The sequence below is a fragment of the Narcine bancroftii genome, chromosome 4 (genome assembly GCF_036971445.1).
Source record: "Narcine bancroftii isolate sNarBan1 chromosome 4, sNarBan1.hap1, whole genome shotgun sequence".
In the NCBI taxonomy this organism is placed as follows: Eukaryota; Metazoa; Chordata; class Chondrichthyes; order Torpediniformes; family Narcinidae; genus Narcine; species Narcine bancroftii.
Genome location: NC_091472.1, coordinates 130,449,683 through 130,475,290, shown reverse-complemented (window position 1 = coordinate 130,475,290; position 25,608 = coordinate 130,449,683). Strand labels below are relative to the sequence as shown.

At 45.4% G+C, this 25,608-nt stretch overlaps 1 protein-coding gene across 3 annotated transcripts in view; it reads right to left on the bottom strand.

The window, feature by feature from the left end:
• Window positions 1-25,608, bottom strand: part of tfip11 (tuftelin interacting protein 11) — a 35,558-nt gene that overhangs the window by 9,068 nt on the left and 882 nt on the right. The window contains exons 1-9 of one of the 3 annotated variants that reach the window (XM_069932850.1): window positions 20,893-20,979; window positions 20,258-20,463; window positions 18,839-18,998; window positions 13,805-13,961; window positions 11,274-11,401; window positions 10,311-10,469; window positions 6,883-7,386; window positions 6,535-6,641; window positions 5,013-5,181 (exon numbers count right to left, since the gene is read on the bottom strand). In XM_069932850.1, coding sequence (XP_069788951.1) covers window positions 5,013-5,181; window positions 6,535-6,641; window positions 6,883-7,386; window positions 10,311-10,469; window positions 11,274-11,401; window positions 13,805-13,961; window positions 18,839-18,998; window positions 20,258-20,457 — 1,584 coding nt within the window. In that variant the 5' untranslated portion in view covers window positions 20,458-20,463; window positions 20,893-20,979. Of the gene's footprint in view, window positions 1-5,012; window positions 5,182-6,534; window positions 6,642-6,882; window positions 7,387-10,310; window positions 10,470-11,273; window positions 11,402-13,804; window positions 13,962-18,838; window positions 18,999-20,257; window positions 20,464-20,632; window positions 20,652-20,892; window positions 20,980-25,608 lie in introns of those variants that run through there. The other 2 variants (XM_069932851.1, XM_069932849.1) reach the window with 2 other exon arrangements.

The following is a 25,608-nucleotide window of genomic DNA, read 5'->3' as shown; positions in this document are numbered from 1 at the left end:
TAATATGTGTTCAGGTATCTTTTCCCCTATTTTATCTAGTTCTAATCTAGTCCAATCTGGCTTTTCCCTCGTTTGGTAAAAATCTGATAGGTATCTTAATTGTGCGGCTCTATAATAATTTTTAAAGTTTGGTAATTGTAAGCCTCCTTGTTTATACCATTCTGTTAATTTATCTAGTGCTATCCTCGGTTTCCCCCCTTTCCATAAAAATTTCCTTATTATTTTCTTTAACTCCTTGAAGAATTTCTCTGTCAAGTGTATTGGCAATGCCTGAAATAGGTATAATATCCTTGGGAAAATGTTCATTTTAATACAGTTTATCCTTCCTATTAGTGTTAATGGTAAATCTTTCCAATGCTCTAAATCGCCCTGTAATTTTTTCATTAGTGGATAATAGTTGAGTTTATATAGATGGCCGAGATTTTTATTTATTTGTATACCTCGGTATCTTATTGCTTGCATTTGCCATCTAAATGGTGATTCCTTCTTAAATTTTGAGAAATCCGCATTATTCATTGGCATTGCTTCACTTTTATTTACGTTAATCTTGTAACCCGACACTTCTCCATATTCCTTCAATTTCTTATATAATTCTTTTATTGATAGTTCTGGTTCTGTTAAGTATACTATAACATCATCCGCAAATAAACTGATTTTATATTCCTTGTCTTTTATTTTTATCCCTTTTATATTATTTTCTGTTCTTATCAATTCTGCTAGTGGTTCTATAGCTAACGCGAACAATAAGGATGATAGTGGACATCCCTGCCTTGTTGATCTGCTTAAGTTAAATTGCTTTGATATATATCCATTTACTGTCACTTTCGTCAATGGCCCCTTATATAATGCTTTAATCCAATTAATATACTTCTCTGGTAAACTGAATTTTTGCAATACTTTGAATAAATAATTCCATTCTACTCTGTCAAAGGCCTTCACTGCGTCTAAAGCAACTGCTACTGTTGGCGCTTTACTCCCTTCTACTGCATGAATTAAGTTAATAAATTTACAAATATTGTCTGTTGTGCGTCTTTTTTTAATAAATCCAGTTTGGTCTAGATTTACCATTTTAGGTACATAATCTGCTCATCTGTTTGCTAATAGTTTAGCTATTATCTTATAATCTGTGTTAAGTAATGATATTGGTCTATATGACGCTGGTGCGAGTGAATCTTTCCCTTGCTTTGGTATTACTGTAATTATTGCTGTTTTACATGAATCTGGTAAGCTTTGTGTTTTGTCAATCTGGTTGATTACTTCCAGGAGGGGAGGAATTAATAAATCTTTAAATGTTTTATAGAATTCTATTGGGAATCCATCCTCTCCTGGTGTTTTATTATTTGGTAGTTTTTTTATTATCTCTTGTATTTCTACTATTTCAAATGGTTCTGTTAATTTATTTTGTTCCTCTATTTGTAATTTTGGTAGTTCAATTTTAGTTAAAAATTCATCTATTTTGCCTTCTTTCCCTTCGTTTTCAGTTTGGTATAATTGTTCATAGAATTCTCTAAAGTTTTCATTGATCTCCGTTGGATTATATGTGATTTGTTTGTCTTTTTTCCTTGATGCCAATACCATTTTCTTAGCTTGTTTTGTCTTAAGCTGCCATGCTAGAATTTGTGCGTTTTTCCCCTAGTTCATAATATTTCTGTTTTGTCTTCATTATGTTCTTCTCCACCTTATATGTTTGTAGTGTTTCATATTTTATTTTTTTATCTGCCAATTCTCTTCTTTTAGTTGTATCTTCCTTCGTTGCTAATTCTTTTTCTATATTTACTATTTCCCTTTCCAACTGCTCTGTTTCCTGATTATAGTCCTTCTTCATCTTGGTTACATAACTTATAATTTGCCCTCTAATGAATGCTTTCATTGCATCCCATAGTATAAATTTATCTTTCACTGATTCCGTATTTATTTCAAAGTACATTTTAATTTGTCTTTCAATGAATTCTCTAAAATCCTGCCTTTTAAGTAGCATGGAGTTTAATCTCCATCTATACATTCTTGGAGGGATGTCCTCTAACTCTATTGTCAATATCAAGGGTGAATGGTCCGATAATATTCTAGCTTTATATTCTGTTTTTCTTACTCTATCTTGCATACGAGCTGATAACAGAAATAGGTCTATTCTTGAGTATGTTTTATGTCTACCCGAATAATACGAATATTCCTTTTCCTTTGGGTGTTGTTTCCTCCATATATCCAAACGTTGCATTTCTTGCATCGATTTAATTATAAATTTGGTTACTTTGTTCTTTCTGTTATTTTTTTTCCCCAGTTTTATCCATATTTGAATCCAAATTAAGGTTAAAATCCCCTCCTATTAATATGTTCCCTTGCGCATCTGCTATCTTCAAAAAAATATCTTGCATAAACTTTTGATCTTCTTCGTTAGGTGAATATACATTGAGTAGATTCCAAAACTCCGAATATATCTTACATTTTATCATTACATATCTCCCTGCTGGATCTATTATTTCCTCTTCTATTTTAATTGGTATATTTTTACTGATTAATATAGCTACTCCTCTTGCTTTTGAATTATACGACGCTGCTGTTACACGTCCTACCCAATCTCTCTTTAATTTCTTGTGCTCCAATTCAGTTAAATGTGTTTCTTGCACAAATGCTATATCAATTTTTTCTTTTTTCAGTAAATTTAGCAGTTTCTTCCTTTTGATTTGGTTATGTATTCCGTTAATATTTAAAGTCATATAGTTCAACGTAGCCATTTCATACTTTGTTTATCTTCCCTTTCTGTTTCTCCATCATCACCTTTCCTTCTTATCCATTTCTGCTTTCTTGTTTTGTACACTTTATAAGACAACATTTCTAAAACATCAAACATTTTCCTTATTCTCCTATTTAAAACTTCTTTAATCCCATTCTCCCCTCCCCCTCCTGAGTTGCCCTTTATCCCTTGCCGGGCACCCACATCTCCCCTCTCCATTTGGATTTGCGAATTCACTCGCAAGCGTCAACTGATTTTGCAGTGACCGTAACTCCTCCCCACCCAGCTCCCCCCAGAAAATATTTCAATTTTCATATATAACAAAGGTCACTCTTTTAATTCCCTCCTTATTCCCTCTATTCCCTTATTAAATATTATCTATACTCTATATATTTTCCTCTAAATACGGATACACTCATGTATACACATACATACATACACCCGTATATATATATATATATATATATATATATACACACCCATATACACACATACATATAGTTCGTGGTCATTTTTACTCTCATTACATGTCTTCATCATCTCTCTGCTTGTTTTGTAGTTCTGCAAATTTTCGTGCTTCCTCTGGATCCGAGAATAGTCTGTTTTGTTGCCCTGGAATACTATTTTAAGTACCGCTGGGTACTTTAACATAAATTTATATCCTTTTTTCCATAAGATCGTTTTTGCTGTATTGAACTCCTTCCTCTTCTTCAGGAGTTCAAAACTTATGTCTGGATAGAAAAAAATTTTTTGACCTTTGTATTCCAGTGGCTTTTTGTCTTCTCTTATTGCTTTCTCCAATATATTTTCTCTTGTTGTAGGTCTTAAAAATTTTACTAAAATGGATCTTAGTTTTTGCTGCGGTTGTGGTTTCGGGGCTAATGTTCTATGTGCCCTCTCTATTTCCATTTCTTCCTGTAATTCTGATCTTCCAAGGACCCTGGGGATCCAATCTTTTATAAATTCTCTCATATTCTTGCCTTCTTCATCTTCCTTAAGGCCCACTATCTTTATATTATTTCTTCTATTATAGTTTTCCATTATATCTATCTTCTGAGCTAACAGCTCATGTGCCTCTAACTTTTTTATTAGATTCTTCTAATTTCTCTTTTAAGTCATCTACTTCCATTTCTACGATTATTTCTCGTTTTTCCACATTATCCACTCTTTTTCCTTTCTCTGATATGACCATTTCTATTTTATTCATTTTTTCTTCTGCATTCTTAATTCTTCTTTTTATCTCATTAAATTCTTGTAATTGCCATTCTTTCACTGATTCCATATATTCTTTAAAAAAAGATATATCCATTGTCTTGCCTTTCTCTTCTTCTTCCATTTCTTTCTGTTCTTCTTCTTCTTCCTCTGGGTTGACCATCTGTTGTTTCCTTGTTTTCTTTTTACCCTCTTCTTTCTTGTTGTCGTTATTTTCCATGTTCTGCACCTGCTACTGTGTTGCAGGTGTCTCTCTCAGCTGAGAAGATCGACTCCTCAGCTGTTCCCCTCTCCCGTCAGTGTGTTTTTTTTCATGCGCGGTTGTGCACTTTTACTCGGCTCTGCGAGCCATTTTTGTAGTCCCGAGCCTGGGACTTCCACTGACCTGAGGGAGCGGGTTTCTCTCTCCGCGGCGGGCCTCCTCGGACAGGTAAGGCCTTCACCTTCTTCTTCCGACATTCTTTCTTCTTCTCTTCTTCCCATTGTTTTCGACTTTTCTCTCTTCGCTGCCATTTTCTTCTCACCTTTATTTTTACTTTGTTTTAATTTTTACTCTTGTACCTCTGTGTTTTGTGCATTTTTTTTTAACTTTTCTGGAGAGGGCTGGAATTCCCTGACCGGCCACTACTCCATCACGTGACTCCAGCCAATGTTACATTCTTAACTCTGATTTTGGAAGGTCTGATTTTGAACCCTTCTCCTTTTGCCGTGCTGCATCTGTTTGAATTTTTCAATTCAGTGTTTCTTTTATTCTCTTCAGCACCAACCCTCTTCTTATACCAATTTAATTTCCATTCCTTCAGTTTTGATGTTTCAATCATTTCTTTCCTCTCTGAACTGTCTTGTTCACCTATTCATTTTCACCAAGTTATCAATGTGGTCTTTGTTGCACTTAATGGTTCTGTTTTTTCCCCCTCATTTTTCATTTCTATCAGATTTTGTCAAACTCAATGAAAATATCAAAGTTGGAAGTCATAATTAAAGGCTGTTTTCTAATATTTCAACATTATCAATGAATGCATCAGATCAAGTAATTATCAGAACCGTAAAACCAGGAAGAGGCTCCCACCTCACGCTGTAACTTAGGGAAAACCAGTTGTTCAAGAATGTTGTCTAATATCCAAAGAGGAATAACAGGCATCCAGTTCTCCAAGAAATCAACCATAGGGGCACAATTCCGGGGTAGCCACTGGGATACAATGTGACGTACAGATGGCATCCACACCTCCCACATCAACCTGTAAAGTTGAGAAGAAAGGAAGGGGAGTAAAAAATTAGAAAGATTCTCAGAGTGTCTTTTTAAAAATCACACAATCTGGAAATTATTCACATGGTCAAGTTCCCAATTTTAATGTATTCTCTGCTTTTTGGTTCTTTCCTCTTTCTTTCACTCACATACAAAAAGCTGGCAACTCTCTTCCTCTGTCAGATAGAGAATATTTAAAAGCAACCCATAATCAGGCACATGCTGAACTCACTGGACCATGTGTTAAAACACAGTGAGATGGTATTTTGATCAGTGCATGGGCCAGGAGCCAGACACTTGGTTTCAAGGACAAATGGTATGACAATCAAAACACCAGGTATCAGTTGAATGTGTGGTTTCAATTGCAGGCGAGCAATTGAACTTTAAAGCTAAACTCATTACATTTTAAACAGCTCCAGCATTGATCCAAGAAGGATTTGGACTACATATTGTTTAAAATAATTGACAGGCATGCAGGAAAAGAACAATATATGATTGCAAAAGCAGAAGTCACTCTTGTATATCCCAACTGATTTTCTGGTTACAGGGCCTACTTTTACATGAAGGAAAAGTCACCAAGTCAATTTTCTGCTCTTCTGATGTCTTTTAACTTTCTATTTTGCAGTGTCAATGATACAGACAGTTCAGAGTTTTGCAGTATTCTGTGACATTAATCAGGGATTTGGGCATTAAAATGAACAGGAATTTCAGGCTAATTCATTCAGAAACATAACATTTTTATGTCACTGCAAGTTAATAATAAGCTTCTTAATGTCTTTTTAATTTTAAAGCATTTTTCAAATCAATTCATTAGATTTAAACTAAATTTTAAATTCTAATCCAAACTGTTCACAATATTTCAGAGATAGCCAAACCTTGTAATTCTACTCCACAGCAAATGGCAGTTTCTGTTTATAAGACCGGGTTTGCTGATGGAAACTTCTCTTTGATGTGAACATGTGTTAAAAGTGTTGAGAGAAACATCCATGGCTAAGGAATGGATTATCCAGTACTCCTCATCAGCTTGAATATATTGTGGACAGAAACATCACATTGTAGCCCAGTCCCGCCATAATCTGCTTCACCTTTTGCTATGTTTCATTACGAAAAATATCAGTGGCTGGGTTTTCCTTCTCTGGAGTTAAGAGCAGAGTGGGGAATCATAACCAGAATATTTTGATCAGCATTAATTTGGGATGCATACACTTTCACAGGGGAACAGCTCTCCTTGGAATTCTGACTTTAATTAATTCAAGTTTCAAACAAGCTGAAATGTGGTGTGCGATGTCATACTCAACGTTCAAAACTGTTACTAAATGTGGACTTCGCTGACATTTATTTTTACCTGTGATAGGGATCCATTGACAGCATATCACAACCACCATGTTGCAGTTGATCTCGTTCAAGAAGTTTCCTCCACTTCGACATGACATCCAAACCATATTTGTTATCCTAAATGAAAAAAGAAAACTGTTAACTGTGTACTGACCACACACAAAGAAAAACTGCATTATCAACACTTCTCTGTTGAAGCTACATCTGACCCCAGCTAATGAAATTCACTTTTTCTGCATTCCATGAGACTCAATAAAATATGGCAATTACCAAACCACGAAAGTCAGAATTCAGAGGCAGTTGACCCACAACCTTAACAAGCATCTAAGCTACTCATGCCTAAGTTGTCGGTCTGTACCTGCAAAGGATTCCAGATTTTAAAGTACTCTCTCAGCAGTGGAAATACAACAGCAATGGAGAGTTCTGCGAGGTCAAACATCTTGTATTCTTCAAAATATTTCTCCTGCAACATTTCAAAAATTTTTGCACATTCCTCCAAGTTCAATGGATTTTCAGAATTGGGCTGTAGTCTCTTCTCACAATCCTCCACAATCTGCAAGATGTGGCTGAGCTTGTCTATGGTTTTCCCCTCATGTGCAAGGATTTCAGAGAGTTTCTCATTCTCATGGGAGATGTTGACCACCATATCCCTCTCATATTGTAGTTGTCGGTCATTCTGGATTATCTCCTGTTCAGTCATTTCAATAAGCAGCTCCAGGTTGTGTTCAAGCTCTGGAAGGGAAAAGCCCTCTGACTTGGCATCCTTACCTGGGGATTGCACATCATCAGGAATATCATGCTTTTGGTTTATTTGACTGTAACTGTGATAAATTTTCTGTTCTTTTCCAGTCATGTCAATAACCTACATAAATTAAAAATGTTACAATGTTATAACAGCTAAAATTCAATGAAAACATTAGTCAATTAATAAACTGTCAACTAGTTTGACTGTCGACCATTCTGTTACTGGATGTGAGAAGTTGCCCACTATGTTTTAATCAACTTAATCTGGCAAAATTGTATTTTTAGGACCAGAGCGGTCAATAAGAGTATCAATGGCTACCAACACAATACCAGTAGATTTGCTTGACATTTACGGAATTGCTACTTAATTTAAGCCAACTCCAGCTTTTGGGAACATTAGAGGAATCTGTCCACCTTGAATATTATTTGCATTTCTTATTGTGTCGTTTTAATCACAGCAAGCATGAAAAGACAAGCGCAACTTCTGGTCAGCAGTTCAGTTACTGGAAGATCAGAATTCTGAAGGCATTCACATCCCAAGCACATGGAAAGCATTGGAAAGAATCATTAAACCAAGTTGATTTATAAGCTAGGACACATCCAATAGGTAGTCTAGACCCTGGAGCATATGTGGGTCAATTACCCTGCTGTTAACCTGTCCCTACCCCCATCCCATGTTCAAGAGGCGCACTTGAAACTTAAATTGGAAATACAAAGTCCACACCACTTTTCGGCATCAGACTTATTTTGAGTTGACAAATGGAAAAATTCAGGAAACACCCTGTTACAACAGGAGGCAGCTTACCAATAATGATGCAAAGGGCTTGCAATCATACCAACTGCATTATTTTCCATCCTTTTCACTAGGTGGGATTGCTGGGTGCTGTGCAGTGTATGGAATACATTTTCAAGGATCATAAATAAGATTCCTTCAAAAATTTGTTTAACTTTTATTTGCAGCTGGTACAAGGGCTCTTGGGAAGCTTCAAGTCTTTTTTTTTCAACTTTATTAATAGCAGTAGTGGAATGCTTGGAAAAGAAATTAGGCCAGTAAAGCAATGCCAGGATCATAAGATTCCCTGTCAATACACCAACACAAATGCATCTTTATCTGCAGACAAGGATAAGAAGAACTCTCCCTGTCTGATGCTTAATGCACACAACAGAGCAGAGTGTGTAGTGCTCTCACATTAATCTGTGCTGGAAAACTACCCATTCTAAATTGTGCTTTATATAGCATGAAAAAGACACACCAAAATGAATAAGCACAAAATCACAATTGTCACATCCACCATTTGCCATCAGCTATTTGCAGTGGGCACAGTTGCTCTTAACGAATGATTGTGAAGAATTATCTCTGCATGAACTGCAGCATTTGGAGTAGTGTACTATCTGCGGTTCAAGGTATCACAACATTTGAGTTCCAATCAACTGTGACTTTAGTCTTTTCTGAAATGTTGTTGTGTTTTTGGGGACAGTGCCACTGATTAAAAAGCTGAATAATGAAACATCTACCAATATTCGTTCAAATTATTGGAAGTAACACAAAACAAAGAACAAAACAGCACATTCAGTTTTAAGGACCAACTGCTCTCATTCCTCATGCCATTTGGAATCTGAAGCACAGTTGTGGTATTTGCTCCTTACGCTGGTTTGGCACTAAAGGGTCTCACTCAAGGGAATGGGGTGGGGAAATCGAAATTGGTGGCCACTGGGAGATCTTGCGATGTGCTCAACAAAGTAATCTCCCGGTCTACTCTCCGAAGTAGAGGAGACCTACATTCCCTTGCTGACATGTCTGCCAATAGTTTCATTAACTGCCAGACTGAGACCACCTGCAAATTGAAGGAACCACACCTTATCTTCTGACTGGGCGCCCTCCAACCAGATGGCATTAATGGCGACTTCTTTGGCTTTTGTTAAACTCCTCCCTCCCCACCCGCCACTTCTTCCCCTGTCACCTTCCTTCAGCTCTGTCTCTTCCTTCCCTGTGTCATTTTGCACCATGATAAATTCCTACCTCGTCCCTTATTAACACTTTTTATTGGCCTGGATTCCTCTCCCAGCCGGCACTGGCTGAATTCTTTCTGTGATTTCCTGCTTCTAGCTCATTCTGCTTATTCCTTGAATAAGGGATCAGGCCCGAAACATCGGCACCACCTCTTTCCTTTTTATGGATGCTGCAAAGACTAGCTGAGTTCCTCCAGCATTTTGATCTATTATTTTAATACAAGAAACATCAGACTTCCTATGGGATTGTTCTTATTAACTTAATTGCTACAGAGAGATTCAAGTGACTCTTTTGCTTCTTTCTCCTCATACTATACTTTGCCTTTCGTGGGCAAAAGTTAAAATATATCACGCATGTTACATTTTTAATGTATTATCACGTGAAAATAAAAGGAAGCTTGAACCTGGAAGTGGGAAATGAGTTCACATCTGCATTAAAAGAACTTTTAAAATGTTAAGGAAAGTCCAGCTTCTTAAATGTGTTTGTTTTATGAAAATCCCACATATACAGGATTTTTCTCTCCCTACTGTAAAGTGATCAATTCAAATTACAAATATAGAAAATTTACGATATTTTTTGTTCTTTATCTCAGTAAAATTACCATTACCTTGGGCTACCCCATACTTTTCACTTGACTTTAAATGCAAATTATCTGGGGTAGAAGCTCGCAAATCAAGTAGCAAATTATTACAGCTCAGCAGAATTAATAAAATACAGGGCACAGCGTCAGTCATAATACTGATAGGACCTGAAAACAAAAAAATAATTTCTGCTAACTATACCTGATGTGGACAGTCACATGAATTAAAGCTCGTTTGATGTGGATTGGTAAATCAACCACAACATTAACATTTTATTTGTACAATTCCATCAAGTTTTACAAATCTTAGGAGAAAAATGCATTGCTAACGAGCTTACACTCCTGAGGAAATGTCCAAGAGCTGCTTTAAAGAACAGGGATGAAGGTTTTCATAATTGCATGCTAAAACTTTGTAAAGATTACAGATGAAGGAAAGCTTTTCCCCACGTACCTTAACCTGTGAGAGTTCAGTCTGGGGTGTAGCCATTTTCCTACCCAGGCTTGTTGCTCCCTTTGCCTTCAACTCCTCCACAGTCTTGTAATTGTATTTGGGTTTCTTCTTCCCACCTGTAGGATCCTTTCGCCATTGGCTCATCTCCTTTTGGAACTCCTTAAACCAAATGGTTAATTAATTCGATAGCCGTCACAGTGTAATAACTGCCTCTCATTTTTCACAAGTTTAAAACAGATCTTCAACTACCAATAAGTTCAAAATATCAATTCAATGAACATTTATTCAGGGAGATGACACAAAGCAATGGCTCTGGGTTCCCTGAGATAGTAATTCAAACTCAAATTCACCAAAAAGGAACATTAATATTATATGCTTTCAGCAAAGTGACTTAGATGGACAGAACTTAAGTGCGGCAGCTCAGGAACATATAACCCTTGCCAAAAATTGAATCATGAAGTATGCTGACAATGTAAGAGTTCACACAACTCATACAATGCAGGGTTTTCATTCCCACATTTTAATTTCAATGCATAATCCAAACCATGCATTTTAAAAGTAGGTGCAAACATTGTTCAGTCTTAGCCCATCTTCATCTGAAGTTATTTGTTTGAAAAATGGATGTTACTCTGACCCAAATGGAAATATTAATGGAAGTTATAAATCCCATCATGGCAGTCCATTTACTCATCAGTTAGAACAATGTACAATTAGCCATTAAATTTTCTGAGCTAAGAGTCAGGAAGAAAGGGTTTCTTGTCCCCAATGCTTTCCATATTACATGCTCAGAAGTTTGTCTGAGTGAAAGAGGCAACACCAGAAATAAAATATTGTTTGCTAAACCATTCTTAATGAGAATGGAATCTTCAGATTAAGGAAGAGGTGAAAAAGGGAAAAGAGAGTTGGGACACTGATGAAAAAGTTTTTTTAAAAAAAGACCATAAAACTTTTATCATTCCAAACCTCATCAGCGTCCTCATCCGAGTCGACAATAGGAAAATCTTTCAGTGACTGTTCTGTTCGTTCAGACCCATATGCACCAATTGCTCCTTTCCCCTTCCTCATCTTTGCCTCAATTGGTGCCACAATACCTGTGTCATAATACAATGTTACCACTGACATGTTTGTTCATCCACTAATCTGAAGCAGAAGATTAAATAGTTTTAACAATTCCAAACAAATCTATGTAAATTGGTATGCCAAGTTGTCGAGGATGTTATTCGTGTTATTAGATTGAATCTAATACTGACAATCAAAAATATATCTACAGCAAGAAAGATTTTGTTATAGATTGGATGTTCTTGAACTACATTCAAGTTTATATTCATGTAAGAGTTTACAAGGTTCCCTGTGATTACCAATATATGCAAACATTCTTCCAGAAATTAAGACTATATTCAGCAAAACAAATTCACAGGATCAGCACATTTCCTTTTGTAAATACACAGTACAGCCATACCCCAACTAACACCTAATTGAATAATGTCCAAGTGCAGATATGTCTGAGGTCACCATAAGGGCTAAATAAAAAAAAATTAAATTTATGCCAGGTCCAATGTTGCCAGGCATTAGCAGACATTAAGACATGCATCATGCATTCAAAAAGTGGGCTCAAAAGCCAAAACAAAGCGATTGCACTGCCAGCCATATAATGGTGCACAGTATACACCTAACTTATACTACAGTACATACATGTAATTGAAATCTATAACATGTACTTTTTATTGTTACTGTGTTATTAAGCTAATGTGTACTCTCTCTATTTACGAGGAAAAAAAACTGTACTGTATAACATTTTTCTAGTCTCCATAGCATACAAGACACCAGCATCAAATCACGTTCCATGCCGTCTCTTGTTTGCATTATCTCATTGGCTAAATATTATCTGAAAATATACAGTGCAACATGGCCCCTAAATGCCCCCAAAGCAAGCTTCTGGCAGAATCAGAGAAAAGGCATGCCATCAGTATGCCCCCAAAGCAAGCTTCTGGCAGAATCAGAGAAAAGGCATGCCATCAGTATGAAGAGAAGCTAAAGGTGATAGAGCAATATGAAAGTGATAAAACTGTAAATGTTATAGCGTGCAACCACAATCTTGAAGAATCGAATGAAAATTACCCAAGCTGTTAAAGGAGCTGCACTAATGAAATCAACAATAATAACTAAGCAGCGAGAGGTGCCTACAGCTGATACGGAGAAGTTGCTTGCAACATGGATAGAAGATCAGAATCAAAGCGTATCCCCCACCCCCCAAGCCAGATGGCGATCACAACAAAGGCTTGTGTCTTGGTCAAGGTGCTGAAACCAAAAGCTGGACCTGACTATGACGTGGAGATGAAGTTACACTGGTATTTGATGACGACAATGAACAAAAAAAAAAGGTAGCCTATAAAATTAAAAGCAAGTGTTCGGTGAATTCTTTAGTTTTTATTAATTTTGTACCCTGTATTGTACACTAGAAGAGGACTGTACAGCCCCCACACTCTGCAGCTGCCTTCACATTGTACAACACTTCAACATCAGTCATGGTAAGTGTAGTTCACATACAGTCTTATTATTACCTGTGTATGTATATATTTATACTGTACTATACAATATTTAAATTTTATTGACGATGGTATTTAGATGTGTATGTACAATATAGAGGTTTAGGTAAATATGTATGTGTGTCATGGTATCTTGTGTTGTCCAGTATATTTCACCTATAATGATTGCTTATGTCCAAATCAATTTGTGGACCCAATTCCAGAACATAACCTGGATGCAAGTTGATGCATGGCTGCACTCATGCACTCAGTAACTGGAGGAATGCAAATTGTATTCACTTTTTCCACAAGGAGGAATCAGCTAATTTAGTTCAGTCATAGGAACAGAAAAGCTGTGCTGAAAGCCTGGTCCAATATTCCATTCGATTATGGGAAAATGTAAACTAATTTCTATTCACAATTTTTATTCTTTTTTAATATTTTTCTTACATACATTTTACATATGGTTGTAACGATATTTACCCTGAATGTTCAAACATTTATTATCGCCCCAAACAAGTGTCTTCTCTGGCATTAACCACAAATTCCAGAAAGCAATCTGTGAACTTGTGAACAAATTTTAGAGTTTGCAGAAGTAGGATGATAGAAATGTCTAACTTGCGTGTTCCAATTTTAATGATAATTACAGATGGTTTACTTCAAAAGAAGTAGGTGATCAATTCTGGATTTACAAACATTGCAAACTCATAACCTTGTAGTCCAAACCAGCAACACAACAGATATTTAATGTGCTTGGAGCAATAAATGGTGTCGTGCGTCTAAATAGGTTACCTATTGGTACGTAAAGTTCTACTGTGCAAATATTTGCCACAATACCAGTTTCCAGCGGAAGAAAAGCACGTTTGCACACTGGGACCCAAAGTCACAGAGGAGAGAGTCGGCCAGGCAACTTTCATCGGTGAAATTAATGCTATTAAAAATAGTACTAAACACTCTTAACAACTGCACCTTGGGCATTCTTTCCAAGACCTCTCCCAGGCACGTAACCCATCTTCTGCAGAAGTTTCTGTCCAATCCCTTTGGTGTGTCTTTCCCAGGTGCCAATTTCCTGGTTTGTTCGATGTCCTCCTGTGAACCCTTTAGAATGAGATTTGAAAAAACCACCCTGTGGATATAAAATAGTTATTTGATCAATGAAGTTAAGAAGGCAAATCTAAAAGCCATAACTGACTCAAATTTCCTTGAATCTTTTGTTATAACACAAGGAGATCACTGCAGCTGAAATCCTCTGGTAGTAAAGGTTCTGAACCTTGTTGCGTTCAGAACTAGCTCAAGGGGAATTAGACAAAAGAATATCATTTACTTTCTTTATTAATGATCTGAATATGGCTGTTAAGGACCTGATCTGTAAATTTACAGATAATATTGCCATCTTTGCAAGTGTTAAAACATGCTTAATTCCGTCAGATGTACCTTTGAAGTGTTGGAAGGGTGAGCACAACAAAACAAATGATATTTACATTGGAGAAGTGCAGAGCAAATGGCTAATGCGAACACTCAACACAAACACTCTTTAGTTTTTCCTTGAAGGAAGTGATCACAGAGAGACACAACACACTGAATCCCAATATGCCAACCATCATCCACTCCTCTACACTTAATGTTTCTCAAAGTTCAAAATTCAGATTGTCAGAGTACATACATGACATCACCAAGAAGCTTAAGATTCTTTTTCCTGCGGGCCAGTAGAATTTCTACTTCTCCGTAGTGCAAACTGAACTCAAGAAAAAGCTACAAAACCATACAATACTTATTTCAATCGTTACCAATTCCCTTAACAGAGAAATACTTCAATGAACTGAAGAGAGAATAATACGGAAATTTTTATGGAGGGGGGGGGGGGAAAACCGAGGATAACGTTAGATTAATTAACAGAGAGGTACAACCAAGGTGGTTTGCAGTTACCAAACTTTAAAAATTATTATAGAGCAGCACAATTAAGGTATTTATCAGACAAGGGAAAAACCAGATTGGACTAAGATAGAGCTAGATAAATAGGGGAGAAGGTACCAGAACATATACTTTATAAGTGGGATGAAAAGCTGGTGAAATATAAAAGCTCACCAGTACTGCAACATTTACTCAATATATGGAAGAAGATTCACTTAGAAAGGAAAAAAAAACAAATGATCAACTACCAAAATTATTATTGACGCAAAATCAGCTAATCCCTTTTACAATAGATAACCTTTCCTTTAGAGAATGGGAGAGAAAAGGAATTAAAAGAATAGAAAATTGTTTTTTGGGAAATAATTTATTAATATTTGAACAAATTAAGTACAAATATGGAATAACTCATGGTACAATGTTTGCATTCCATCAACTGAAAGGATAAATTGGGAAACAGACTGAGATTACCAGAAGGTAATTACAGATACAATGATAATTAAAAGATTTATAATGAACATGTACATCAAACTGCAAGAGAAGGAAAATGATGAAATAAGCTATAAACCCAAACAAAAGTAGGAAAAAGATTTAAACATAAAAATAAAAAATGAAACATGGGAAAAGCTATGCTCCAGAACTATGAAGAATATAACAAAACACAATTTTACGTATGATACAGTATAATTGGTTACACAAATTATATATCACACCCCAAAAGTTTTTAAAAAATGGGAGCCAACATTATCAGATAGATGTTTTTGCTGTAAGAGGGAAATGGGAACAGTACATGCAATTTGGGCATGTGAGAAAGTGGAAAAGTTTTGGGGAAGATCTAAATCAGGTATTAAATAAAATCACAAAATGCAACATACCAAAAAATCCAGAGATCTTTCTTCTAAGTAATATAAGAAGTAAAGAATTAGGCCTCAAACTGGATGAAGCACAAAAAAAGATTTATTATAATAGCCTTAGCAGTAGCAAAAAAATGTATAATGTCAACTTGGAAATCAGAAGAGAGCCTGAGAGTATAGCAATGGTACATGGAAATGAATAAATGTATTCCATTGGAAAAAATAACATATAATTTAAAAAATAAAGTCACATTATTTGAAGAAATTTGGGAACCATACATGGAACATAACAGAGAGGGCTTGCCTAGGACCTCCACCCCCTAAAATGAGAAGACAAAATGACGATCCAGTGTGTAAATGTAGATGACACAATTTTCTTGTTTATTTTCATTGTGTGATGACATTGTTTAATGGTTTTATTGTATTGTATATGTTGAACATTTAATGGGTTTGGAGGGGGGAGGGAAGGTAGGGGGGATAAAAAAGGAGAAAATGCCACTGTGTATATTTATGAGGGAAATGTTTGTATATATTTTGATTGATATGGCTCACAGTGTGAAAAATTAAAAAATTTAAAAAAGAAAAGGCTACAAAACCAGAGAGAAAGAGAAATGTAAACAAAAAATGTAAACAAACTGACTGTCCAAGACAAAAAAAAATATTTAGTAATAAATAAAGTGGAAAGTGAAAACCCTTAAATGAGTCTCTGAGTTTGTTGTTTAGGAGTCTGATGCTGGAGGGATAGCAACCGTTCTTGAAGCTGGTGGTACAAGTCTTGTGGCACCTGTACCTCTTTCCTGGTGGCAGCAGCAAAAACAGAGCATGTTCTGGGTGATGTGGATCCTTGAGGATGACTGTTGCTCTCCAATGGCACATTCCATATAGAGTTTCTCTATGGTGGGGAGAGATTTGACTGTGATGTACAGGGCTGTGTCCATTGCCTTTTGCATTGCTTTCTGCTCAGTAGTATCTTGCCAGGCTATGATGCAGCCAGTCAACACACTTTCCACTACACATCTTTAGAAGTATGCCAAGGTTTCCAATGTCATACTGAACCTCTACAAACTCTTGAGAAAGTAGAGGCGCTGTCAAGCTTTCTTCATGATGCCGTTAGTATGTTGGGTTCAGGATAGGTCCTCCGAGATGGTGAGTCCCAGGAACTGAAATATACTCTTTGACAAAGGGATCAAGCCCAAAATGTCGATTATGTAAAGTACAGTTTGATCTGCTGAGTTTTTCCAGCATCATGTTTTTATTTAAATTTGCTCACCTTCTCCACCTCTGATCCTCCGATGATCATTGAATCGTACACCTTTAGTTTTTCTTTCCTAAAATCCACAACCAGCTCCTTCATCTTGGTGACATCGAGCATGAGGTTGTTTTTGGTACGCCATTCAGCCAAGGTTTCAATCTCCCTTCTGTATGCTGACTCATTGGCTCTTTTGATACAGCCCCACTATGGTGGTACTGTCAGCAAATTTGGTGTTGTTGTTGTACCCCAAGCCCCAAGTCATATCTGTAAAGTGAGTAGCAAAGGGGCTAAGACCACGGTCTCATGGTGCTGATACAGATGGTGGAGATGCTCTTGCCATTTTGCAACAATTGAGGTCTGGAGGTGAGGAAATCCAGGATCCTTTGACACAGTGGAGTATTGAGGCCCAGGTACAGGAGTTTGCCTATCCATTTTGATAGTGTTGAATGTCGAAGTGGAGTCGACAAAGAACATCCCGATACATGAGTATTTGCTATCGAAGTATTCCAGGCTTCGTGTAGAGCCAGTGAGATGGCATCTGCCATGGACCTGTTGCTACAGTAGGGATATTGGAATGGATGCATGTCTCCCTGCAGGCAGGAGCTGATATGCTTCAAAACCAGCCTCTCAAAACAATTCATCTCTGTGAATGCAGGTGCCACACTTCTTCAGCAACTCCCATGAGACTCTATCAGTCACCAACATATTCTGGGCAATTTAATGGCCAATTACCTGGAAATGTATACGTTCGAGTATTTGGGCTTTCCTCATTCTTTCTACTAAAGTGTATCATTTGGCATTTATCTTTGATGAATTTCATCTACCCGGTCTACTTGCCCATCATTGTCATGCAATGCAGAAATGCGTCCTTTTGACCATAATGCCCTTTTTGCTCACCTACTCCAATCTCACGATCACATTGGGACTATGTCCATCTGTCCTTTGACAATTTAAATGTCTAAGTGCCTCTTAAAAACAATAACTGCATCTGATTACACAATCACCTCCTCTGGGAGCACATTTCAGTTGTCAACCACTGTGCAAAAAAAACCTACTCCTAAGATCTCCTTTAAAATTCCTTCCTCTCACTTTAAACCGAAACCTTCTTGTTTTTTGATATACCTATCATGGGAAAATACATTGACTACCTACCTATACCTCTCATCATCTTAAAAACTTATTTCAGACCACACCTTCAGCTTCCTTTTCTCCAAGGGAAAAATCGCTACACAAAGGAAGTCCTCCATTCCAGGCAACATCTTGCTGAATCTCATTCAGTTTTTCTATTGTCTTCACTGTTTATTACAATTTCTAGTTTGGTACTATCTGATTTTTCTCATCAATTTATTAATAAATGTCAATTCATAAATTAGTCCTCAAGTTCAAGTTAAATTTTATTATCTGACTGTACAAATACAAACCAACAAAACTGGACCATGGTGCATATACAGAGTCATAATATACATTGCATAAATATTATATATACACATGAAAATATAATTTAAAATAAAGATATATAAATATTTTGGGATGATTTACTCAGTTACAGGATACTGCTCATCGATCTCACAGCCTGTGGGAAGAAACTATTTCCCAGTCTGGTAGTCCTGATTTAGTTACCAATGGGAAATTAAAACTTATCTCTGAGTGGAATCCTTTAAAGAATGATTTACCCATTGAGGAACACTACAGTACATTTGCAATTACCCCCCCAAAAAATAGGATTTTGTCATTCATCGCATTATTTATAAGGGGATTGCAACGTGCAGTTTGGCCATAACCTTTTCTGCATTGCAATGGTTAAGACTTTCAAAATCTAATTAACAGGTTGGAACCAATGGTCGTGTATATCATGAAGCTGTGAAAAGTGCCCTGTAAATAAAAGTCCTTGAATATAGTTGGTATTCCTAGGTGTGGTTCATACACTTCAACATAGATGTGATGCCTGTGGCTGATCCAGTCACCAATGGAACATTACCAAATACTTACAGTTTTCAATTTTTTCGGTGCAAACTCTTTTGGAAATTCTTCCCGTTTAACTTTCTCTTCATCAGATTCATCAGAATCCTTTTCCTCATCATTTTCCTCAGTTGCTGGTCGACGGAGTCCAGCGCTGATGAAGTTCACCGGAGCTGTGTAATCTTTGGATCTATGAAAAGAGCACAAATATCAACGCAAAGCTAATAAAAAGCTAAAAGTTATTAATGTCAACATACAGCTGGTCGACCTCTAGAAATGGGAACACAAGGGAAAAATCAAGCACACAGAATCCTGGTTCCACATGGTTCCTGAAAGACAAATCTATTGGATGTCTGTCTAATTAGTTGAAGGAGATTTGCATTCATTTTGTCGGACACATTCTGACCTACAAGATTATTTGTTTTCAAACTGCAATATTTATTGAATTATATAGTTATCAAAATCCAATGAACTATCACAGATGCAGGTGACAAACACCATTGTTGTTGCTGGCTCTCCACACTTATCACAGAGCACAGGCACAGTTGGTCAATGCATTGACAAATGATGCCAATAAGATGCAGCACAAGGTTGTTCCCGATTCTCCACATGATGAGGTTTGATTTTTGTCTGAGCAAAGAGCAAGGCAACGTCCCAGAAGGTATTAAATAATAAATATTGATAAGCAGCCATCTATTAGGATGCTTAGCTGCCTGTTACAAAAATGGTATGAAAGAATATCTGATGCAAATCACCTGCATAATCTCTTAATAAGCACCAATACCAACAAACTCAGCAAAAAAGTGCAAACCTGAAAAATTATCTACTACTTCTTGGTACAAATAAATTTCTTGATAAAACAGGAAGTTCACAACTCTCCAACTTACCTCTCCAGTTAAACCAATGAGCAGTTAAGATACAATTTCCAGTAGAGTCAAGAGTTCGATTTCTGATGTGTTAAATTTAATACAGTTTAATCCTCAGATAACCCTTAGTTTCGTGGAATGCGAGTTTGTCATATAATGAGAAGATAAGCAGACTGAGCCTATGCCTTTGGTTTAGAAAAACAAGAGGTGCATGCACAATTTGTGCAGGGTAGAAATAGAGCTGAAGTTTTTCTGGGTGTGTGGTTTTGAAGTGAATAATCACCTAGTGGACAAAGAATCTTTGGAATTTTCTCCCCAAAAATCAAGAAATAAATCAGATCAGGAACGTGTAATTGAGATAGAAGATATTACTGGCTTATGGAATATGAACCAGGACCTCAAAACCCTAACCTTGGTCCTTTTCCTATCTCATATATACTTTGCTTAAGTTAGCAGAAAACTAGTGTACACAACACAACATCCCGAAATACTCTGCTTCAACAGGAGCAAGAAGTCGAGAAGAAATACAAGCCAGGTGCTGATAAGCAACTCTCATGTGTTATAAAATACATTGCTCGATTACCGTTTGCCTCCAAAACTCGGTCTCTCATCATCAGAATCATTCTCAGCCCATATGCCATAGATTGCATCTTCTTTTGTTTGTCGGTGGCGGACACGGTCTGGATTGAACTCATTTTCCAAGTCCCAGTCTGAAATCTCAAACCGTTCCATCTCCACTTCATCGTCAATACTGTCTTTCCCGTACAAATGTGACATTGACATCTTGCCCTACAATGTAAAATGTACAACAAAGCGTTGGTAAAACCAATATATCATAATACAATTGCATCTCCTGGTCAGGTCACTCATTTGAGTGCTACTGGTAACACGTCACCCAGGTCTACCTGTTGCATAATTGGGTGGTCGATGACTAAACCGGCTACCCCAACAGGCTTACCTGGTGCGGTGGGTGGCTGGTCACCCTGCAGGATTAAAACAAGACACATCAATGGGAGGATGAACCCTCTCAAAGGGTCAACAGCCATCGAGGAAATGTGTCTTGAAGCGCAGAGAGGGCATCACCTGCATCAAAGCTTGGTCTTGCTATTCACTGAATTGAACAGAATTTCCCCCAGTCATCTTGGACCTCACCATACTACTGGATGCGGGAGGGAATGTTGAGAGGGTGGGTCTGGACCTGTGCAAACCCCTACTCACCTAAATTCATTCACGCACATGCTGTTCCTTTCTGAGGAGTGGGGTATCCTAGCAAACCCCACAAACTGACTGAAAGTAACCATCATCATCCTATGGGATGGATAAGCAGGAAAAAAAATGCATCTAATTTAGCTAAAATTCTCCTTTTTGCTGTAAAATATGAACCATAAAACTGAGCAAAAGTACTGATAAGAGAAAGTCTTCTGTAAGAGAAAGACAAAGTGAAGTCAGGAGAGAGTAAGGGAGAAAGAAAAAATGATAGCAATGTCTGTGGAGGGAGCAGGGGAGAAAAAGGATGATGCCAGGGCAAGAGACAAAAGAGACAGATACAGAAAAAAAAGGCAAGGGAGTGACGACAGGTAGGAAGAGGGATTGATGACGTTGGGAGTGATTAAGATTGTGCCATAGGGTGAAGTGGAAGTCATTGTGAGAAGGTGGAGAGATGCTGGGATGAGGGTGTGTGGATGAGATGTCAGTGTAATTAGGAAGGATGGATTAATACTGGCGAGGGGTGGAGGCTGGTAGCAATAATGTCCAAAGGAGTATTGATGTGGAGTGGGGAGGAATATAATTCAGAAAGGGAGGGAGTGATGATGGGGGGGTGGGGGTGGAGGAATACCTGGAGGACGGCGGCCGGGGCAGGGGGGAGGGCGGCCGGGGGCAGGGGGAGGGCGGCCGGGGGCAGGGGGGAGGGCGGCCGGGGGCAGGGGGAGGGCGGCCGGGGGCAGGGGGAGGGCGGCCGGGGGCAGGGGGGAGGGCGGCCGGGGGCAGGGGGGAGGGCGGCCGGGGGCAGGGGGGAGGGCGGCCGGGGGCAGGGGGGAGGGCGGCCGGGGGCAGGGGGGAGGGCGGCCGGGGCAGGGGGGAGGGCGGCCGGGGGCAGGGGGGAGGGCGGCCGGGGGCAGGGGGGAGGGCGGCCGGGGGCAGGGGGGAGGGCGGCCGGGGGCAGGGGGGAGGGCGGCCGGGGGCAGGGGGGAGGGCGGCCGGGGGGCAGGGGGGAGGGCGGCCGGGGGCAGGGGGGAGGGCGGCCGGGGCAGGGGGGAGGGCGGCCGGGGGCAGGGGGGAGGGCGGCCGGGGGCAGGGGGGAGGGCGGCCGGGGGCAGGGGGGAGGGCGGCCGGGGGCAGGGGGGAGGGCGGCCGGGGGCAGGGGGGAGGGCGGCCGGGGGCAGGGGGAGGCGGCGGGGCAGGGGGGAGGGCGGCCGGGGGCAGGGCGGCCGGGGGCAGGGGGGAGGGCGGCCGGGGGCAGGGCGGCCGGGGGCAGGGGGGAGGGCGGCCGGGGGCAGGGGGGAGGGCGGCCGGGGGCAGGGGGGGAGGGCGGCCGGGGGCAGGGGGGAGGGCGGCCGGGGGCAGGGGGAGGGCGGCCGGGGGCAGGGGGGAGGGCGGCCGGGGGCAGGGGGGAGGGCGGCCGGGGGCAGGGGGGAGGGCGGCCGGGGGCAGGGGGGAGGGCGGCCGGGGGCAGGGGGGAGGGCGGCCGGGGGCAGGGGGGAGGGCGGCCGGGGGCAGGGGGGAGGGCGGCCGGGGGCAGGGGGGAGGGCGGCCGGGGGCAGGGGGGAGGGCGGCCGGGGGCAGGGGGGAGGGCGGCCGGGGGCAGGGCGGCCGGGGCAGGGGGGAGGGCGGCCGGGGGCAGGGGGGAGGGCGGCCGGGGGCAGGGGGGAGGGCGGCCGGGGGCAGGGGGGAGGGCGGCCGGGGGCAGGGGGGAGGGCGGCCGGGGGCAGGGGGGAGGGCGGCCGGGGGCAGGGGGGAGGGCGGCCGGGGGCAGGGGGGAGGGCGGCCGGGGGCAGGGGGGAGGGCGGCCGGGGGCAGGGGGGAGGGCGGCCGGGGGCAGGGGGGAGGGCGGCCGGGGGCAGGGCGGCCGGGGGCAGGGGGGAGGGCGGCCGGGGGCAGGGGGGAGGGCGGCCGGGGGCAGGGGGGAGGGCGGCCGGGGGCAGGGGGGAGGGCGGCCGGGGGCAGGGGGGAGGGCGGCCGGGGGCAGGGGGGTGGGCGGCCGGGGGCAGGGGGGAGGGCGGCCGGGGGCAGGGGGGAGGGCGGCCGGGGGCAGGGGGGAGGGCGGCCGGGGGCAGGGGGGAGGGCGGCCGGGGGCAGGGGGGAGGGCGGCCGGGGGCAGGGGGAGGGCGGCCGGGGGCAGGGGGGAGGGCGGCCGGGGGCAGGGGGGAGGGCGGCCGGGGGCAGGGGGGAGGGCGGCCGGGGGCAGGGGGGAGGGCGGCCGGGGGCAGGGGGGAGGGCGGCCGGGGGCAGGGGGGAGGGCGGCCGGGGGCAGGGGGGAGGGCGGCCGGGGGCAGGGGGGAGGGCGGCCGGGGGCAGGGGGGAGGGCGGCCGGGGGCAGGGGGGAGGGCGGCCGGGGGCAGGGGGGGAGGGCGGCCGGGGGCAGGGGGGGAGGGCGGCCGGGGGCAGGGGGGGAGGGCGGCCGGGGGCAGGGGGGAGGGCGGCCGGGGGCAGGGGGGAGGGCGGCCGGGGGCAGGGGGGAGGGCGGCCGGGGGCAGGGGGGAGGGCGGCCGGGGGCAGGGGGGAGGGCGGCCGGGGGCAGGGGGGAGGGCGGCCGGGGGCAGGGGGGGGGGGCGGCCGGGGGCAGGGGGGGGGGCGGCCGGGGGCAGGGGGGGGGGCGGCCGGGGGCAGGGGGGGGGCGGCCGGGGGCAGGGGGGGGTCGGCCGGGGGCAGGGGGGAGGGCGGCCGGGGGCAGGGGGGAGGGCGGCCGGGGGCAGGGCGGCCGGGGGCAGGGGGGAGGGCGGCCGGGGGCAGGGGGGAGGGCGGCCGGGGGCAGGGGGGAGGGCGGCCGGGGGCAGGGGGGAGGGCGGCCGGGGGCAGGGGGGAGGGCGGCCGGGGGCAGGGGGGAGGGCGGCCGGGGGCAGGGGGGAGGGCGGCCGGGGGCAGGGGGGAGGGCGGCCGGGGGCAGGGGGGAGGGCGGCCGGGGGCAGGGGGGAGGGCGGCCGGGGGCAGGGGGGAGGGCGGCCGGGGGCAGGGGGGAGGGCGGCCGGGGGCAGGGGGGAGGGCGGCCGGGGGCAGGGGGGAGGGCGGCCGGGGGCAGGGGGAGGGCGGCCGGGGGCAGGGGGGAGGGCGGCCGGGGCAGGGGGGAGGGCGGCCGGGGGCAGGGGGGAGGGCGGCCGGGGGCAGGGGGAGGGCGGCCGGGGCAGGGGGGAGGGCGGCCGGGGGCAGGGGGGAGGGCGGCCGGGGGCAGGGGGGAGGGCGGCCGGGGGCAGGGGGGAGGGCGGCGGGGGCAGGTGGGAGGGCGGCCGGGGGCAGGGGGGAGGGCGGCCGGGGGCAGGGGGGGAGAGCGGCCGGGGGCAGGGGGGGAGAGCGGCCGGGGGCAGGGGGGGAGAGCGGCCGGGGGCAGGGGGGGAGAGCGGCCGGGGGCAGGGGGGTAGAGAGGCCGGGGGCAGGGGGGGAGAGAGGCCGGGGGCAGGGGGGAGAGAGGCCGGGGGCAGGGGGGGAGAGAGGCCGGGGGCAGGGGGGAGAGAGGCCGGGGTAGGGGGGGAGAGAGGCCGGGGGTAGGGGGGGAGAGAGGCCGGGGGTAGGGGGGGAGAGAGGCCGGGGGTAGGGGGGGAGAGAGGCCGGGGGTAGGGGGGGAGAGAGGCCGGGGGTAGGGGGGGGAGAGAGGCCGGGGGTAGGGGGGGAGAGAGGCCGGGGGCAGGGGGGTGAGAGGCCGGGGGCAGGGGGGTGAGAGGCCGGGGGCAGGGGGGAGAGAGGCCGGGGGCAGGGGGGGAGAGAGGCCGGGGCAGGGGGGGAGAGAGGCCGGGGGCAGGGGGGGAGAGAGGCCGGGGCAGGGGGGGAGAGAGGCCGGGGGCAGGGGGGGAGAGAGGCCGGGGGCAGGGGGGGAGAGAGGCCGGCGGCAGGGGGGGAGAGAGGCCGGGGGCAGGGGGGGGAGAGAGGCCGGGGGCAGGGGGGGAGAGAGGCCGGGGGCAGGGGGGGAGAGAGGCCGGGGGCAGGGGGGGAGAGAGGCCGGGGCAGGGGGGGAGAGAGGCCGGGGGCAGGGGGGGAGAGAGGCCGGGGGCAGGGGGGAGAGAGGCCGGGGCAGGGGGGAGAGAGGCCGGGGCAGGGGGGGAGAGAGGCCGGGGGCAGGGGGGAGGGCGGCCGGGGGCAGGGGGGAGGGCGGCCGGGGGCAGGGGGGAGGGCGGCCGGGGGCAGGGGGGAGGGCGGCCGGGGGCAGGGGGGAGGGCGGCCGGGGGCAGGGGGGAGGGCGGCCGGGGGCAGGGGGGAGGGCGGCCGGGGGCAGGGGGGAGGGCGGCCGGGGGCAGGGGGGAGGGCGGCCGGGGGCAGGGGGGAGGGCGGCCGGGGGCAGGGGGGAGGGCGGCCGGGGGCAGGGGGGAGGGCGGCCGGGGGCAGGGGGGAGGGCGGCCGGGGGCAGGGGGGAGGGCGGCCGGGGGCAGGGGGGAGGGCGGCCGGGGGCAGGGGGAGGGCGGCCGGGGGCAGGGGGGAGGGCGGCCGGGGCAGGGGGGAGGGCGGCCGGGGGCAGGGGGGAGGGCGGCCGGGGGCAGGGGGGAGGGCGGCCGGGGGCAGGGGGGAGAGGCGGCCGGGGGCAGGGGGGGAGAGCGGCCGGGGGCAGGGGGGGAGAGCGGCCGGGGGCAGGGGGGAGAGCGGCCGGGGGCAGGGGGGAGAGCGGCCGGGGGCAGGGGGGTAGAGAGGCCGGGGGCAGGGGGGGAGAGAGGCGGGGGCAGGGGGGGAGAGAGGCCGGGGGCAGGGGGGGAGAGAGGCCGGGGGCAGGGGGGAGAGAGGCCGGGGGTAGGA